Genomic DNA, 19,839 nt, shown 5'->3' with positions numbered 1-19,839 from the left:
CAGCAGACCAGGAGGCAACTGCTTGGCTTAAGGACTTTGCATTCACTAAATAAATAAATATGGGGGTGACATCTCTCTTAATTCAAGTAAATAAACTATGGAGAAGTTCAAACACATGCCAAGTTCAAGAGTAAATCCCATTTAACTAAACCCACACCAATAATCCTGGGTGCTGCCAACTACTGGTGACAGCATGGTTTTTACACACTCCAAGGACCGGTGATGTCACACTCCTCACTGGTCCTACCAGGAGTTGACAGGGCAGGAGCAACAGTTTGGCTTTGAAATGTGGTTGGCTCATGAGTGCATAGGTCTTCAAAAAATGAAAGTGGCCAGCTACACATGACATTACTGTCAATGAAACACAAAGGGAGCTGGGAATGAACATTTAAGTTTTTATTTAGACACTGATAATGGTAAATAGACTTGCAATATTTGTAATGTGGACTGATCTGTGTTGGATGTGCTTGCACAGTAGCAGTAGAGATTTAAAAGGCCTACTGTGCTAACATGCTAACATCTATATTTGATTTTAAAACTATTACACCAGCATTGGTGACAGTCAGCATGTGTGCTTCCTTCTTACATTGGCACCAACCGATGCCAGTACAGAGAACTTGAATGTATTTGATTTGTGTGCATTGTGGTATTAAAATGTGTGAGATGAATGTACATGTCTATCCTGCTGTTTTCAGATGGCTGGAATCAGCTGTGAATAACCGATAAGTTATCTTCTACCTCCACACATCTAGGTGAGCTGGGTAACTGCATCTGCATCACAGTTCAACATACACATAAGCATGACCTTTATTCCTTCTGCTATAATAAAAAAGTTTAGTTAATAAAACAGAAAATGCCAAAAATAAATAGATATCAGTATGTACAGGTGGTAGTGCGATAGGCAGTCTGTGTTGTTTCTGCTGCTATACTACTCCCCTCTGGTCCTCGTGAGAGCGCTGGTGGAAGACGAAGGAGACAGCAGCATCCCAGGAGGCTTTCAACACCTGGTCCCTCAGGCCCTTCTTACTGAAGCAGTGGTTCCACTGGGAGAGGTCACTGGTGCAGTCACAGTCATCTGCAGGAGGCCAGACCTCTCTGCCATTCACACAGCGTTGACATCGAAACCTGAAAAGAGAAGGGATGAGAGGCTGCTTCAACACATGACTTACATTATGATCACACAAAAGTCATGTCGTATTATAAAATAATGTGTGGTGGCAATGTGCGCACTGAATACCTATCACAGATTTCAGAAAGTGTATATTTGATTTTCAAGAGCAAGCTACACATGATAAGAGGAGATGTAATATAAAGTGAGGTGAGGTGAGAGACATAAAACATTGGGCCTGATGCTAGAACATCTGTGTGTTCTTATCCTAAACTTCATACTACATGTGTGGGAATGTTACCAAAGAGTAAAAAGAAAGCTGTCATATTCCTGCTGTCAAAAATAAACAGATAGAATAAAGGGTACCACTGTCATTAGAAGTAGAGGACTTTGTTGTTCAGAATACTTTCTAAACAATCAGGTTATGTTAATGGTGCAGCTGCTAACAACGTGTCATCAGAGCTAAAGTACACTATGGGGAATGTTTCAAGCTACATGAAGTTAGATGCTAAAAAAACAAAGTGGTCCATTACGAATATGAGAGGCTGTCGAGGGGACATTACTGAGGTGGGTCAGGCTTAAGTGTTGGTTCTAGCAGAAGATGATACTGGACAGACCCTGAGCCAGCTCTCAGTGTGAGTTTTCCTATCAGCATGTAAAGTTGTATTGAGAAAGAAACTGGAGCATATCACACCTCTCCTTAAATCAATGATTTGGCTTCCCGTGTGTCAAAGGACAGATTTTAAAATCCTACTTCTAATACGCCCTAAATGGCCCAAACATCTCTGATCTACTTGAACAATACAAAGCATCTAGACCATCAGGTGCTCTGGGACAGGTTTACTCAGTGTTCCTAGAGTAAGAGCAAAGTGAAGCAGCTTTTAGTTTCTCTAGTCCTCACCTGTGGAACAAGCTTCCAGAACACCTGAGATCTGCTGAAACTGTCAGCTCATTTAGATCGGACCTTAAAACATCAGTTTGCTGCAGGTCACCAATAATTCACATACATAAAATGATTTTAATCGTGTGCATTTGAATGTCTTATTTACTATACAGCACCCCCTTTAAAATGGTGTCCTAAGTTTGCTACCTGACGTTATGTATTTAAATATTATTTATAATCAAATCTGTTCTTAAATGCTATCTTTATTTCATCTTAATGTTCTGTTTTCATGTATTTCCATGCCTTTGTAAAGTACTTTGAATTGCCTTGTGTCTGAATGGTGCTATAGAAATAAACTTACCATGCTTTGTTGTATGTGATTATTTGCATAGGAATGGTTTGTTTGAAGATTTTCAGTCAGAATTTAGAGTCCATCACAGCACAGAAACAGTTGTGGTTAAAGTTATCGGTGATCTCCTCATAGCTTCAGACAATGGACTTGTCTCTATACTATAGAGATAGTACTTCATATGATACCATCGATCACGGGATCTTATTGCAGAGACTAGAACATGTCATTGGGATTAAAGGAATCGCACTAGGCTTAAGTCATACGTATCAGATAGATTCCAGTTTTTTCATATTAACAATGATTCTCATTAACTTCTGTATGGACAGTGTAATACCAGCAAGGACTGCACACTGCTTTCCAAACAACAAACCCTGGATCAGCGGTAACATCAAGACCCTCCTCAAGCAGAAAAAGGAGGCCTTCAGGGATGGAGACAGGGAGAAGCTCAGGTGTGTACAACATGAGATGAAGAGGAGATTAAAGCAGGCAGAGGAGGACTACAAAAAGAAAGTAGAGCGGAAGCTGCAGCACAACACCAGAGAGGTGTGGAAGGGGATGAGGACCATCACTGGCTGTAAAGAGAAGAACAGCCAGGCAACATCAGGTGATGTGGACAAGGCCAATGAGTTCAACCTGTTCTACAACAGGTTTGACACAGCCTCACCTGTTCTCTCTCCCGCTGCTTCAGTGGTTGAACTTGCACTAGACCCCCTACAGTTTGCCTACAAGGAACATATTGGAGTGGATAATTCCATCCTTACGTGCTCCACTGGGCTTTTTCAAGTGTATTTAACACCATCCAACCCACAGACAAGCTGGTAGGGATGGGGGTGGATCCCTGCTTCACATCCTGGATTGTGGATTACCTGACAAGACGACCACAGTACGTCAGGCTGGGTAACTGTGTCTCAGGGAAAGTGATGAGCAGCACTGGGGCTCCACAGGGGACTGTTATGGCTCCGATCCTGTTCACCCTGCATACGGCTGACTTTAAATACAACTCTGAGTCCTGCCACATCCAGAAATACCCAGATGACACAGCTATGTATCAGGAACGGGCAGGAAGAGCAGTACAGGGATCTGACCATGGCCTTCAGTGAATGGAGCGACAAGAGCCGCCTCCTTCTGAACACCAGTCATCATTCGAGGGAAGGACATTGAGGTGGTGCACACTTATAAATACCAAGGTGTGCACCTGGACAGTAAACTGGACTGGTCCCCATCTACCTGAAGGGGCAGAGCCGGCTCTTTTTCCTCAGGAGGCTCAGGTCCTTTGACGTCTGCAGTGAAATGCTGCACATGTTTTATTAGCCAGTGGTGGACAGTAGGGATGTCAAAAAAATCAATACTCAGATACTAATCGATACTAAAAATTAGTATCGGATAAGATACTCATTTGCAACAGTATCGATACCAACAGTTTTCGCCTCCGCCAGTTGACACAACTTCATACAGCAGCACTGCAGATAGGCAGAAAACAAAGTCCCTCCTCTCACTAGCAGCTGAACACATCAACGCTAGTTGACGTTCACAATAATGAGCTGGTGTCGCCAGCATAAAACTACATTAACATGGCAAGTGCTGCTGCTGAAGGACCATCGCAACCTGTTTTAGTTGAAAATGAAAAAAGAAAAAGTGCCGTTTGGAATTATTTTACCTGGCCGGCAGCACACGTTATCTTGAGCCGTTTAACTATTAGCAAATAGCCAATAGCCACATTAGCCACCAAGTTATCATTAAGCTAGCGGCTATCAATTTGAATATATCTGACTGGCTTTTTGAGATTGTCTGACCATCTTTATGAAGTACATTCAGTTCTCAATAGAATCAGCAGAGTAATTTGAGTAGTGTGTTTTTACTTGTCATGTGTGTCGCTGGTGGTCTGTTCGTTGAGAGCGAAGAGTTCTCTGAGTTCACCCAAAGAGAAGTGACGCTCTACGTCCTGCTCCTCGTCCACTACACAGCTGCTCAGGGCTTTCTTATGGGCCTGCCTCTGCAGGATCTTCTCCTCAATCGTCCCCGTCTGTAAACACACACACAAGTCAGGCATGGACACTGCAGCTGTCTGCACCCTGCTGACCTCAGCTTAGCAAAATAGTTATAACAGTAGGTAAAAATTCATATGTATTATTGAACTGACAGAGAGGAGTCTGTAGATGTAGCAAGTCTTCTTCTGGCCATCTCTCCACACCCGTGCCATTGCCTGCTCATCATTGGCTGGGTTCCAGTCAGGATCAAACATCACCAAGCGATTAGCACCAATCAGATTCAGTCCACATCCACCAGCCTTGCTGCTCAGCATGAAGATGAACTCTGGGTTCTGAGAAACAAATGGATTCAGACGCTGGTCAACCGCTTTTCAAGGCTCTCTGTGTCATATAAAAAAGTGTTTAACTCACAGATGGACTGTTGAATCTTTCCACAATCTTGGCTCTTTTCTTGATGGACATGGTGCCATCCAGTCGAACGTAGAGGTATCTGTAAAAGACCGAGAGAATGGTCATTACTGACAAATCATAGAAAACGGACAATTAAATGGCGTTTGCCAAAAATCACCTCCTAGATCTACACAGCTTTTCAAAGAGGTCCAGTGTTTGAGTGTAGTTGGAGACGAGCACCACTTTGTCGCTCGTTGTCGTCCTTGTCATTGCCAGGATGTAATCAAGAACCAGCATCTTCCCTGGAAAAAAGGAAACAATTTCTTCCATGAATAGAAAGATGACACACTTTATTCAGTTTATGTTAGAAAGATGCACCACACTTATTAAATTAGCAATAACTGGGGAATCCTAGAGTTCTTGCTGCAGAGGCCTGGGTTTGAGTCCAGCCCTGGCCCTTTGTCACCCCTCCCTGCCCCCACATTTCCTGTCCCTCTCTGCTGTCTTTATCTCATAAAAGCAGAATTGCTGACATAAAAAACACCTGTAGTCACTTTCTTGTCCTCTTTGGGGCAGAGGAAACATGTCTGTCACCTTCAAACTTGCAAACATTTGCTTATTTATACATCCAGCACACACAGAGCAACATGTTTGTGTCCATCAGATGATTTTAAGCCCAATATTCACTCTTCTCTTAGCTCTGGTTTGGTCTCCATTAGCCCCAGAGAAAAGATATCTTGATATGATGAATATGATGTGTAGCAGGCTGCTGTCTGGATGTTACTCAGTATCCTAGAATGCTGACATTTCTGCTGTATGCAAATATGGTTTAAAATGAATCAGTTTGATTGGCTGTATGGAAACAAGACATAGAGTTTACAGTATTTCAGATGGATTAATGCAAAGTCAGGAGGCGTCATAATAAAATCAATATATATATTGGTTTTGATGAATCCTTCTAAAAGGAGGACCCAGGATATGTGATGTATGAGCAGATGATGTAGCAGGAAATTAGTTTCAGCTAGAACTACAGAGCTGTACTCAGGTCATGGTTAGACTAACTTAGCACAAAGACTCGTTACCGATGACTTCTCCCCCCCCCCCCTGCTCTCTCTGCTTGGTGTTTAGTTATTCCTCTGCCTCCTTTAGTAATAATGATACATGTAATGAAAGTAGTTTATCTGCTGTAATGGAGGAGAGGCTCAGTGTATTGGAAGCGGTCCTCCTCTTCCCTGCAGTTCCCGAGCAGAAGGGAAACCAGAGCAGACTGACTGACTGTCATAAGAGTCATTCGAGATTAAAGAGCTGGGCCCGCTGTTGCGTTCCAGCCAAAAACAGACCCATCTGTCCTGCTTGTTAAATATGAACACAAACAAACATAAAAACATGAAAATGACTTGACACCAGTGACTGTGGTGGTGAGGTGAGATGGTTGGTTATCATAATCGGCCAAATAAGAAAAAATTGTTAAATTCTTTAAGTGTAAATGTTCTGTTGTATCTGTAGTCAGACAGACCTGTTCTAATGTGGCATACCTCCCACAGACAGAACCACCCATCAACAATATTATGAAAATGCTTTGTCCATTAGCATCCCACAGCTGGCCATACAATCATTCATAATCTCTACTAAAATCAATGTGAAGATGATGATGGTGATGATGATGCAATCAGCTCAAATTTCCCAAGCCATTAATGAGGTCGCTGCTCGTCTTGACCACGTTCACATTACTTCCCAGCTGTTCTGCCCCTCCCACACAGAGACATGGAACGAGTCAGCGGGGGAATCATGCTGTACATGATGAGAGCCGTACTGTTCTGTGCTGTACATGTTCTTACCAGAGAGCTGAGGCTCCACAGCTTTAGTGCAGTAGCCAAGTGGAAACAGATCCAGCGCCCCCTCAAAGCCCTCCTCCCCCTCCACACACTTCTCATAGATGAGTGCTGGGTCTGGGACAAAGAGCAGGTTAGTAGTTTTACCAAGCAGCAGATGATTCTAAATAAGAGTACGGACACTATATGACTGATTAGCATCATGTGTAAATGCACAGATGCAACATTTTAAAGAGTGTTATATTTGGTCTAAGCTCTTACGATTGCACAGTTTCTTGAGTGACGTGATGGAAGACAGGGAAGAGACACTCATTTTGCCCTCCTGTAATGTTTTAAGGGGCTTGGCCTGCCTCAAGAAGAGTTTATAGAGCTCTGTTTGCAGAGGAGTCAACCTGCAGGGAAACAGTCACAGTCATTATGTTCCTGAATGTTAAATGAAACCTTTCTTATACATACTATGTCTAAAACCTAAATCTATTTTCATGCCAATAATCAACAGTTTTACAAGAGACAAATTTCTCTTTAATATTACATCTCTCCTCCTGCACCAGATCCTCTCACCAAGTGGATCAACCTACCTGCAACACACAACTTGCTCAATTTTCACAGGAAGATATTTAGACAAGATATCAGATGTTCTCCGAATCAAACACCTGTTGAGGCAGAACATGGTCAGTGTTAGAAAGGGTTCATCACAAACATCAAACATGATTTAACACAGGGCACCAATTAGAATAAATCAATAAAACACTTGATGAAACAATACTTTTTCTGTACCAATCGAAATTTAACGTGGTAATTTTCTAGACAATCAGTTGATAGTTCAAGTTTTATTATGTTGATGATAAAACATTAACTATTAACCATTAAATAACTGGGTGAATCTCTCTCTCTCTATTGATGCCATTATTAAAGACACAGCAGCAACACTGCCATTGTGGACACACACGTGTGTGAGCTGCAGCAACAGTTCAGCAGGTAGCCGTCATGCACAGGTGAGGTCAGCAGTGTGACTTAGACATTTAAACACCATCACCTGCTGAACATGTCCGATTGAGTTTGTTCTTAATGTTTTTGTGGTTCTTCCTCCATGCTTTGTCACAATATGTATACAAATCAACCAATTAGAATATAGCTACAAACAAACCAAACCAATAATCAGTCCTTGAGTCCAAGTGAATGTTTGTGACAAATTTGAAAAGATTCCCAAGATACTGTGTTCACAAGGCCTAGATCGTGTTTTGTGAGGTCACTGTGACCTTGACCTTTGACCACCAGAATCTAATCAGTTCATCCTTGAGTCCAGTCTGGCACAGAGGTATGAAAATGTGATGAAAACCTAACTTATAATGAAGATGTCATTTTGTTGCATAGTTTTAGACATTTGTCATTAAAAATATTATCTTTAGTGTTTTGTTTTTTAAAGAGGTCCATCATTGAAAAGCTGATCACACTGTAGTTCATTTAAAAAACATGAACTGAAATTTCAAGTCTTAAGTCACTTGCGCGTTCATCTGCAACTGGTTTGATATACATGTCTGCTGGATATTTATTCACTGGTGATGGAGATAATGCCCTCACTGTCACAGCCAGTGTCGGACATAGTCAAGTGGCTTCTACACAAGTAAATTAGTCAGATTATCAGTATTAATAATAATAACAACAATAATAAATATCATTATACATACATACTTATAACATTACAATAGCGCTTGGACCTCCAATGATGAAAACAAAAAAAAGAGGGCTCCAGCTGCTTCACTGCTCTGACCCTTAATGAAAAATGAAAATGAAATAATAACAGCCTGCCCTGTGTGTGTTCTTGGAGCCCACCTGTTGACGATGCTTATCAGCTCCTTGAGTTTCTCCTCTCCACTCGTTCTGTCTTTATCACTGGCATCTGCATCTCGGCCCTTAAGAATGGGGAGCTCAAATCGCTTTTTGAACTCCTGGGCTGTACCTGCCATAATAAACAATAACAATAAACAAACAAATAAACAAAGTATAAACGGCAGCAATAAATGTTTTTTAGCCTGTGTTGTCTGTGCGGAAGTTCTTACCAAGGATCCCAGCGTTAACAAAGTGGACCAGGCTGAAGTACTCCAGCAGGTCGTTCTGGATGGGAGTACCTGATATCAGCACTCTCCTCTGGGAACTCATAGCATTGAGGGCCTGGTATGTCTGGTTGTCAGAGTTCTTCAGCCGATGGCCCTGCACACACACAACTATCAGAGTCACACCATGGAGACAACAGTCACAAACAGCTCTCAAGTGTAATGAATGAGATAAATACCTCGTCACAGATGACTAGTCCAACCTTGCCTTTGTGCAGCACCTCAGCGTGGAGTCGAAACGTCTCATATGAAATGATCAGGATTGGAGTTGGGATTCTCAAACCATGCTGAGAGATGAAGTTCACTGGAATTCACAGAAAACAAACCAATTAATAAACATACATTTTCTCATTATTTCATAAAACCAAAGAATCTCGTTAAAACAACCTTTTCTTATTATAAGTTGTTGTCATAAAAATCTTCCATATGCTGTTAAAATAAGAAACTGACTGTGTCTGTTTGCTGTTTGGTGCTGAGCAGATAGAACATCAAAGCTTTCTCACTGGAAATAGATACTTGCTGCTGGAAACCAGGCTGATGATGATCAGCAGAGTCTCAGATCACAAAAGCAAAACACTGAGCTAAATGAGGCTGATAGGCTCTTTAGACCTGAGAGGAGCTCAGTGGTGATTATCTCTGTGTCCTCTACTGCCAATGATTAGTGATTAGTGTTGGGATGCACTGATCTGACTGACCCTTAAGAGGATCAGGTTTAGGCCACTGTCTGACCAACCCTCATTTTTCATTTTTATTATCATTAATTATTATTATTTTATTTATGAATGAATTGATTTTCAATTTTATAAACAAGTATCACAGATACAAAGGGAACTACCATTCCAGGTGTATAAAAGGCCCTATGTGCCAATGTAGGTAGTTCAATTACAGTTCTTTGATGTTGTTTACAGTAAGTGTTGTTGGGGAATGTGTTGTTAATTATAAGCTTCATATGTGACAATACACCAGTTTGGCTGTCTGGCACCTCAGTGGCTGAGACTCATTCAGGAAGTGACTGAGTGTGTAATATGGTCGGTGATTTTTCTCCACAATAGTTGGAAGAGAAAGTCGACTTTGCCTTATTGTTGGGATTTTTGTGCATGCATGACAAGAAGTAAGTGTTGACTATAATATTTCCATTCACGTAGGTATATAGTTTATTCTGTTAGTGGTTGAAATCGCTCATGCGAAGTCTGAACTATTGTAAGCTGGTTAATGTCAATTGGCTCAGCGGGGGTAGTTTAGCTGAATGCTCATTGAAATGTAAGGTATCAGGCAATTTAAATGTTTTCCTTATTTCATGCCAATTTTTTTTTAAAAATGGGCAACCAAAAAGTTGTTAGCTGTTATGGTTGTTCAAGATTTGGTTGGTGAAAAGAGGAGAGCGGGGAGATAGCTAATGAGGAGGTCCCGTTCCTGACCAACTATTATTTAATACAGATTCTTTGTCAGAGTTATAATTAAGGTTCAGTATTGATTACTGCAACTTTAAAGATACTGGTGTGTCTGATGTAATATACTTATATACTACTACTATTCAAAAGCATGGGCCAGATGGTGGCTAATGATTTGTGTGACCCCTGATATTTAACCTAGTTTCACTGTCTACTAAACGGAGCTCTTGAATTTGCTCCTCTGATAAAGATTTTGAGATCAAATCAGTGGATTTTAAAATGGATGGATGGATGGATACTTTATTTATCCCCTAGGGGAAATTCATGTGTCCATTATGTCATTGTTCATCATAATAATTTAATTTAATTTAGTTAATAATAAATAGATTAGTTCACTTCCTCTGGCTGAGGTGTTGTATAGCCTGATGGCAGTGGGAACAAAGGATCTCCTTAACCTCTCCGTTCTGCAGCGCAGTGAGATGAGACGTTTGCTACAGCTGCTTCTCTGTCCTGCCAGAATGTTGTGGAGAGGATGGTTTGTATTGTCTAAGAAGGCCTCCATCTTACATTGCATGCATCTCTCCACATCAGTCCTGAGTGAGTCCAGACTTCTGCCAAGCACAGACCCAGCCTTTTTTACCAGATTCTCCAGTCTCTTTGTGTCCATGTCTGACATGCTGCTGCCCCAGCTGCAGCATAAAAGAGTCCACTGGCCACCACTGACTGATAAAACATGTGCAGCATTTTACTGCAGACGTCAAAGGACCTGAGCCTGCTGAATAAAAAGAGCTGGCTCTGCCCCTTCCGGTAGATGGCATCTGTGTTCACGGACCAGTCCAGTTTACTGTCCAGGTGCACACCTAGGTATTTATGCACCACCCTCGAATATTGACTTGCTGAAGGGTGGGCCTAGACCTCCGAAAGTCCAATACTATCTCCTTGGTCTTGGAGGTGTTCAGAAGGAGGCAGTTCTTGTTGCTCCATTCACTGAAGTCCATTGTCAGATCCCTCTACTGTTCTTCCTGCGCATTCCTGATACGTGCCACAATAGCTGTATCATCTGGATATTCCTGATGTGGCAGGACTCAGAGTTGTATTTAAAGTCAGCCATATACAGGGTGAACAGGATCAGAGCCATAACAGTCCCCTGTGGAGCCCCAGTGTTGCTCACCACTTTCCCTGAGACACAGTTACCCAGCCTGATGTACTGTAGTCATCTTGTCAGGTAATCCACAATCCAGGATGTGAAGCAGGGATCCATCCCCATCCCTTCCAGCTTGTCTTTAAGACTGGGGGGGTTGGATGGTGTTAAATGCACTTGAAAAAGCCCGGTGGAGCATGTAAAGGATGGAACTATCCACTCCAATATGTTCCTTGTAGGCGCACTGTAGAGGGTGTAGTGCAAGTTCGACCTGTGGCTTCAGAAGGTGGAGAAACAGCTACTCAAGGGTGTTCATGACGTGTGATCTGAGGACCACTGGTCTTTAGTCATTTATCTCAGCCAGTCGTCCTACTTTAGGGACCAGAACAAGACATAATGTTTTCCACAGGACCGGGACCCCCCCTGTTTGAAGGCTTAAGTTAAAGCTGCAGCTGAAGCTGTGGGAGAGAGAACAGGTGAGGCTGTGTCAAACTTGTTGTAGAACAGGTTGAACTCATTGGCCTTGTCCACATCACCTGATGTTGCCTGGCTGTTCTTCTCTTTATAGCCAGTGATGGTCCTCATCCCCTTCCACACCTCGCTGGTGTTGTTGTGCTGCAGCTTCCTCTCTACTTTCTTTTTGTAGTCCTTTTTCGCCTGTTTTAATCTCCTCTTCAGCATGTTGTACACACCTGAGCTTCTCCCTGTCTCCATCCCTGAAGGCCTCCTTTTCTTCTTAAGGAGGGTCTTGATGTTACTGGTGATCCAGGGTTTGTTGTTTGGAAAGCAGTGTGCAGTCCTTGGGAGAGAGAAACCTACCTGGGAGAGTGTGTGTGTCCAGACACTGAGTCTAGTCCAGGATGCCTATCTATCTATCTATCTATCTATCTATCTATCTATCTATCTATCTATCTATCTATCTATCTATCTATCTATCTATCTATCTATATAAGAAGTCTTTCCACCTTTGCCCAGCAAAAGTAAATCCATTGTTTCCTACAATATGTAGGAGTTCTGAAAGAGGGAGAGCTTAAAAAAAAAAAGATCGAAAGCAAAGTATTACATGTCCCACCAGCGGGGGATGAGTTTAGCTGTAGCAAAACATTTTCTAAAACAAAGCTGCTCAACTTCTTTTCTTAAAAGCATTGACAAATTTAATTGCAATACTTGCTTTTCAAACAGGAAGCATTCTGGATAAACATAAATAAAACCAACTATCACCACATGTACTGAATGAAGCAAAATTAAACATTGATCAAACTGTTGGAAATTCTTCTGGAATTTATTTTTTTGTTTGTTGTTTTGTTTTAATTTTGGTGGTGATACCAATGTGTGAAGAAGAGTAACACACAGATAAAGGCCTGATTACTGAGAGATGCAATTATCCTTTAGGACGTCTTGTATGAAGTTTCAAAAGTGGTTTTTAACCTTTTATTTCTGATGGAGGTTTAAAAAAAAGTGCATCAAAATGCTGCCTGAGTAAAACACAAACCATGTTAAGAGCAGGTCTGTGTGCAGCCCCCTCCCTCAGGCTAACACCCTGATATTTACTCTAGTGCAACACTGAGACTAAAGGTTCCTCTTCATCAACACTTTGATCCATTACAAGTCATCGAATCACCATTTCTATGAACGTTGCTGTTGACATTCAGACTGAGACAGAGGGAGAGGTAAACCACCTAGCTGTCTATCGATGTCGTCCTTCGAGCCTCCATCGATGGCCACAGGTGTAATGCGTCCTCCCAACCACTTTCCCACTTCATTGTACCAGTTGCGAACTAGACTGGAAGGAGAAACCACGATGACCTTGTCTATCTCTGGCTTGCCGTCGGGGCTTTGGCGCAGTAGGGTCCACATGAGGGTGATGCACTGCAAAGTCTTCCCCAGGCCCATCTCATCTGCCATGATGCAACCGAATGATCCCGGGATGCGTCTGCCCGTCGCACACTCCCAGAGGAACTTCACACCCTTGACAAATCAAAGACATCGACTTTTAATTTCATTGGACACTTACTCCTTTTTCCTGGACCTTTCAATTGCTTCTCAAGGTCCTCCTCACATCTTGTGGGTGAGGTCTATGAGAAGTGATTAAAAGCTTGTGAGTGGACCTTAACTTCTCTTTGTTCTGTCAGTCTAAGGTCAAGAGTGAACTAACCTCTCATCTGTTCTTATGTTTCCAAAGAGAAACAACACAAGGCCAGTTCATTGATGAGAGAGTCTTATTTTTATATTGATCAGTAAAGTAAAGGGAAAACATTTCTTACCTCTCTCTGATGGGGTCTGAGCACTTTTCCTAAAACTGGATCCACAACAACGTGGACGGGCAGTTTTTCTCTGGACAGGAAAAAGAAAGTGAAACATTTATTATCATTGTAGCAAAGTCAGTAAAGGCAACACGTAGCCACTCCTGGGCAAATTACATAAAATGTATTTATATAAAATGAACCTTTCTTCAAATGTTAATGCCCTGTTACATTTTATTTTGTTAACTTAAAAATAGAAGAAAAGGAAACAGTAGTTGTGTCCTGTGCAAAGGTCTGGGCTCCCTTCTTCTTGTAAAACACTCAGAACCTCAGTGACTTCATTCACTTATCTTGTTTGGCCTTGATTGTCATTTGATGGAATTATCGGCTGATGACAACTGAAGAACTGATCAATCCTCAGACTCTTCAAACATTGTGGTAACTCTCAAGAACCACGAGCAACTGACTGAGTATCTAAAATGAAGCTAACTTATGCTACAGAGCAGGAGAGGCTACAGTGTAACAAGATATCATAGTACGTTCAGTTTCCACTGACAATTTCCACTGTCTGAAATGTCATTAAGACATGGCATAAGAGTTTACTGTGGAGGCCGAGACAAGTTGTGGAAGACTGAGAAAACTTTACATAAACCACGTCTGCTGAGCAGGGAGGCAAAGTTATACCCCCATCAGGCGACAGAGGACCTGCAGGTGGTCCATTGTTGTGCAGTGTCAGTACACAAACAGGGTCAACATGGAAGAGTCATCAGAAGGAAACTTTAACTGCCATCTCATCACAAAACTCTATGTCTGAGTCTGCAAAGCAACATCTGTATGAGCCAGGGTTGTTTTGGAAACGAATGCTGTTGGACTGATCAAGTTAAAACTGAGCTCCTTGGCCACAGTCACTGTACAGGCAATCCTGCGATCCAACCCTGCCCTGAGGTTCCAGGTAATGATGTGTGCAGTTAGACACACTCAGAATTGTTGTCCAACCAAGGAAACAAAGCGATTCAATGGTAAAGAAAAACAAAATCTGTTCCATCGCTACAGCTAGAAAATTAACAATAAAGGTGCTTTAGCCTACGCCTTCAGATGGACTGGAGAAACTGACAATAAGGTGTAGTCAAAAAACAATGTAGCGCTCTACCTGGGCCCTACCTGAGCTCTGCCAGCCTTCAAGATAAGGAGTGGTGAAGGGGAAACATGGGAAAAAGGGAGTGGACTGTGGGCACAGCTCGATATTCCGTTAGCTAAACTCAAAGCTCAATTAATGCAAACAAAAAAAATATATCTTATAGCAACATAACATATACACAATACCTTGACATGAAAACTTTGGCCAGCCAGTCAAGGCCCCCACCGTCCCTGACCTGAACATCATCACTGATCTTAAACATGTTGTGTGTGCAGTGCATCTTAAAAAATATCTTAGAACTTGAAGTATTCTGTAAGAAGAGTGTCTGAAAACATATCAGTCAGGAACAAAGAGGCTATCAGTTGCTACAAAGAATATTTGCAAGCTGTGATATCTGCCAGTGCTAAACCTGCAGGTGCATTTCTTAAAGCTGCAAAAAGCATAGTTCATGTTTACAAATCCATACATCTGATCAGAATAGATCATTTAAAGGTACTGCTCTTACTTACTGCAGTTTCTGTACTCTCACCTGTAGAAAATCTCCACAGAGGAAGTAAGGACTCAGAATACAAACTGTCTCCTCACCTCAAGAGAGTGAGCAGTATGAGAGGGCTGGACTGTCCACGTAAGAACAAATTTTTACTCATTTGCCTGCTTCTATTTGGAGTACCTAGCTAGCATCAAGCCTGTTCACTGGAGATCAACTATGACATGATGTAATGGAGGGAGGAGCGCATTGGTTTTGGACCTACTTGTCAGCTTTGATCAGGTCGTGAGCGCTCAGAGTCGGGGGCTCGTACAGAACCAAAGCATCTTCAGCGAAGGGATCGTGAAGTGCTTTCCTTACTCCTGCACGCTTCAGACCGAGCGCCCTGATTCCCAGCGAGCCTGAGGGTGATTCATCAAGAGAGCAGTTGAAGTAATCCTATGTAACGTAATGTTATGTAATGTAGTAGACATGTAAGAGGAGCACAGTGATGAGAACAATGTTACCTGTGTAATTCAGAATAGGTATTTTAAATGGCTTGGAGAGGATGCTTCGAATAAATGCCTCCTGTAGAAAAGATTTTTAAAAAGTGAGCCTGATGTGCAAAGAGTAAACTTGATAGTCCTCAACAATACTAACATGCTTGTCCCCGTCCATACATGCAGGTCGGTTGCTGAGCTGTGTCAGAGGCTTTCTGAAGGGAGAAATATGGATCTCTCTCACCTCGTCATCACTTCTTCTTCTTTTCTCCTGTGAAAAGGGCTCACACATCTTACCAATGTTCACAAATACTGATTCTCACTCATCATCCTTTTGTTCATTCTCCAAACAAACGGCCTGGGGAAAGTAGCAGTTTGATACAATGAGGAAAGCCTGTTTGTGCTTTGTTTGTCCATAAAGAATACAGTCCATACATGTTAAACCATTAAGGGGTGTCACCAAATCAATATTAACATTGTTATGTGGTTCAGGTGATGCTGATTGTTGTAGACAGCAACTGTCTCTCCATACATGTTATACAAGCTGTGCGCATGTGCCAACAACCAGCTAACACACATCTGACTGACTGACATCTGACGGTGTTGTTTAACAGTCAGCTCTGAATGTATTAATATGTAACAGCCATGCCTGTTTACTCACACTTCTACATGTCCACTCTTCATCCTCACAGGAAGCCCCTGCTTGTTTTCGTTTAGCAAGCTGACTGGGAGCGAGGCTCCTTCTCTGTAATGACGGTTTTATACGAAGAGGATTAGCACCAGTTACAACACTAGTCTGTGGCATCAGAGAAATAAATAATAACAACTTAGCTCGCCCACCATTTTCCTTTATTCCTTCTGTTGACAACCGTCACCTCCCGTGTGGTTCGCGCTCACCGCTGGTTACCTAGAAACAGTCGCTTCACTTCACAGCAGAGACGCTCATGTCTGTGAGTTTCCAGCAAGAGTCAGTAAAGTCAACTGTGTCAGAGTCATGGACGAGTTAGTTGTAGAATTTGTTAGTTAATAGCAAAACTGTGATTTCCTCTCGGTGAATTTTACTATGGCTCGCATTAAAGTTCGCGCTAAATGTTACACAAACACAGCACTACGGCAAGCCTGGAAGGTCAAACAGACTGCTGTGTGACTGCTGCAGAGTCGCGCATGCTGGGATGGATTAGATAGGTAGACAGGTACATTAACGTGATGAAATTGCATTGGTAGTTACAGTTGTTGGAGCAGTGTTAAGTGCTAGCTTACTTTAGGACGATAGTAATGTGGTTTGCTAATCAATAAATAGCTAGAGTCAACGTCAGTTAACGTTACTCCCACCTTAAATTCATCAGGGAAATTTGGAAATATTACCGTTATACCCATTCAGGTGTTGTTTTCACCTGCTGGCTGTGTATTTTTATTGACATCTGGTTAGCCAACGTTTGCCCTGCTTGTAATAGTCTCACAGAGTAACTAAACTGAAATGAAATTGTTCATTTATGCTGTGTGCCATCTTCATTTACTCCTAGCCAGTAACATCTGATGTCTACATGTATAATCTTCAATCTTCTTAATCTTTCAAAAGAAAGGTCACACTTGTGAGATTCACCTAGAGGTGTAAACATCAGCCTAGATGTTACTGGTTGAGGGGCTAAGTCCTGCCTTCCTGGGACTTGACTGAAGTCAGATTTACAACAGCCGGTCTCCTGGTATCTCCTCCATGCTTTAGAGACTGTGCTGGGAGACACAGCAGGCGCCACAATAGCTTTGACATCAGAGTATTTCTGGATGTGGCAGGACTCAGAGTTATATTAAAAGTCCGCCGTCTGTCAAACTGTTTAAAAGATTCTTGTAATTTTTTCCAACTCTCAGGTCCTCCATTTTGTTACATGGCATTGTGGAACAATACTGTCCAACATCACATTTAAAGACAGAGTTTTGTCCCAATTCCACCGGGTATGCTAATTCTAGTTTCTCAGTTTTGGAGTATGTATATGGAGTCCTAAAACTGTTTTGAAAAATTGTCTAATTGCATCAATAAATAATAATGCAATGTTACATGATGACAGTGTATACAAAGATTTACACTTTTTGTATAATCTGAAATCAGTTGGTAAAAAACATAATTTATTATTTTGATTATATAATCAAAGCTCCACAGTTTTCCTACTTTTCAGTCCTAGCACATTTTTAAACATTTATTTAGTCTATATTTTCCACACACAAAATGTTCTGTTTTCCTCAAGACATTTCCAGTTTACCGTCTGCTAATGCTTGTCAGGATTGTTTAATGTGTGACAAACTCTTTCTACCAACGGGTGGCAGCTTCCTCACATCCATGTTTCTCTGCATCCTGAGCTCAGACTGTCTGTCTACACCTTCTGAGATGTTATTAGCTGCGGTGCACACCCTCCTCCTATATGTGGTTGGCGTTAAGACAAATTCCACCGTGTAAAACCTGCTGGTGGTGTGTATCATCTGTTGATGGTGGGTGGTTTCATAGCTCTGCTGCTTCATGCTTGAACTCCTTTAACGGTATCTGCAACTCTGGCAGTCAGGGAACTGTCAACCACTATAGACTGAAGATTGAATATTGTCTACTTGAAATAGGAATATAATGTCATTCACTCAGGATTCTACTCTTTAAGTTACTGGTATCTAAAACAATACGTTAACTATTGAATCCAATTTACAAACTTTAAATTCTGTATCCGTTTTTGGTCCATTAAAGTCGTGTGGAAAGATGCTGTGTTTACAGTCTCAGAAAGAAGCTGCTCACTGTTCAGTGAGATTTGATGGTGTGGTTTACGCATTGCCCTGTCAGCCAGGATTTAACTCATTCAAATGAATGTTCTCTCTAGAATAGCATCTTACAGTCCCATGTTACCATTTTCATCTCCTCCACCCAGGTACTGGATATATTTACACAAAAGAATAAAAAGAAAATCTCCCAGTATTTAAGAAAAGTTTGCAGAGAGGGAAAGAAGTGTGGATAACAAAGGACTTTTCTCTGTTTTCTGCTGTATTCTAGCTGCTGGAATTCCCTGTGACACTCAACTATGCATCCTTTGACATGTTTGTCTGATAATTTATAAGAAAAACAAAACAATTTGGCCTGTTGTTACTTTCACATTCTGTCCAGTTCAAACCACAACCAATTCCATGGGGTTCAGGTCTGGAGACAGGTCTTCATCATGTGAAGCCTCAGTCTGGTTCTGTCTAATGTTGCTGTAGAAAGAAGCCCTCACTAACCAGTCTGTCTTTCTTACTGGTCTGTTTCTCTCCACCTCACCTCATCAATGTGGTCCACCTGTCCTGGTGGATCCCAAGGCATTCCCAGACCAGATGAGATATAAAGTCTCTCCAGTGTCTTCTGTCCGGTTGGACATTTATTTGCACAGTACCGTATGTTAATTTGGATTACAATGTTTAGCCAGCTTCAATGGTAATTTCTTTCTAAGAACAATATATTTTACAGAGTGAAATTATGACATTAACCCAAGCCAGAGAGTTTGGAGTGTTATCACTGCAGTGCTTGAGATTATATATTATTTTTTCATTATTTTATTATTATATGAATCATTCTTTGATGGTACAATCACAGCAGCCTGGCTGGGATGAGCTGACATTAGGCTCATAATCTTTTCTTTTTTTTTTTTAAGTATATTTTTTGGGCCTTTATTTGATAGCACACAGTAGAGAGACAGGAAATGGGGAGGCAGAGAGAGGGGGAATGACATGCAGTAAAGTGCCGTCCGATGCGGGACTCGAACCGGGGCTGACTGCAGCGAGGACTGTAGCCTCTACACATGGGGCCACTACGCCACACGACGCCCCTAGGCTCATAATCTTAAGAAAACTATATAAAACCAGCAGAGACAAGGCAGTGAGATCCAAAAAACACCACAGACAAACTAACAATAACAATAATGCAACAAATTCAGACTCAATGCTATAATTTAGATGACTTAACTTGAGTTAACTTTATTGCCATGACAACAACTGTTGTAAGAAACTGACATTTGCTGAGATCATAGTACAGGAGGACAGGCAGGACAATATACGTCACAACATACTAATAAATATCATATAGACATATGTATTTAAATACACACAATACCAATAAATGTAGTTGAATAGTACATTTCCTCAAAGAGGAGATGCTTCATCTGTACTGTAACTATTGGGAAAGCATTTTGGTGAAACTGAATTTAAAATGCTGTCTTCATTATTTTTTCTATAGCAGGGGACGGAGACAAGAATCCTGTGGAGCTCTAATATTAATCAGTGTAGAAAACA

General features: G+C 41.6%; 1 protein-coding gene across 1 annotated transcript; it reads right to left on the bottom strand.

The window, feature by feature from the left end:
• Positions 1–381: 381 nt before the first annotated feature.
• rad54l (RAD54 like) lies at positions 382–16,636 on the bottom strand. Its single transcript, XM_023428698.2, has 18 exons — positions 16,387–16,636; positions 16,208–16,291; positions 15,707–15,817; positions 15,574–15,634; positions 15,333–15,468; positions 13,464–13,533; positions 12,879–13,167; positions 8,847–8,971; positions 8,614–8,764; positions 8,387–8,513; positions 7,132–7,206; positions 6,815–6,945; positions 6,560–6,670; positions 4,900–5,023; positions 4,743–4,821; positions 4,484–4,663; positions 4,203–4,366; positions 382–1,125 (listed from the first exon to the last, which is right to left on the bottom strand). Exons 1-18 carry the CDS (start codon positions 16,387–16,389, stop codon positions 924–926), a joined length of 2,223 nt encoding a protein of 740 aa, XP_023284466.1. The 5' UTR covers positions 16,390–16,636; the 3' UTR covers positions 382–923.
• Between the last annotated feature and the right edge of the window lie 3,203 nt (positions 16,637–19,839).

The sequence above is a fragment of the Seriola lalandi genome, unplaced genomic scaffold (assembly GCF_002814215.2).
Source record: "Seriola lalandi dorsalis isolate HSWRI2012SDOR001 ecotype SW California unplaced genomic scaffold, Sedor1 jcf7180002054885, whole genome shotgun sequence".
Classification (NCBI taxonomy): Eukaryota; Metazoa; Chordata; class Actinopteri; order Carangiformes; family Carangidae; genus Seriola; species Seriola lalandi.
Note: the sequence above shows the minus strand (reverse complement) of the source record. Positions and strands in the feature narration are given on the sequence as shown.

Excerpts from the sequence above, each read along its gene's own strand:
- rad54l (XM_023428698.2), bottom strand. Across the intron at positions 13,168-13,463 it reads TCAGACCCCATCAGAGAGAG|GGTGTGAAGTTCCTCTGGGA; the intron begins GTAAGAAATGTT and ends TGATTTGTCAAG. Across the intron at positions 8,514-8,613 it reads TGTTAACGCTGGGATCCTTG|GTACAGCCCAGGAGTTCAAA; the intron begins GTAAGAACTTCC and ends TTATTATGGCAG.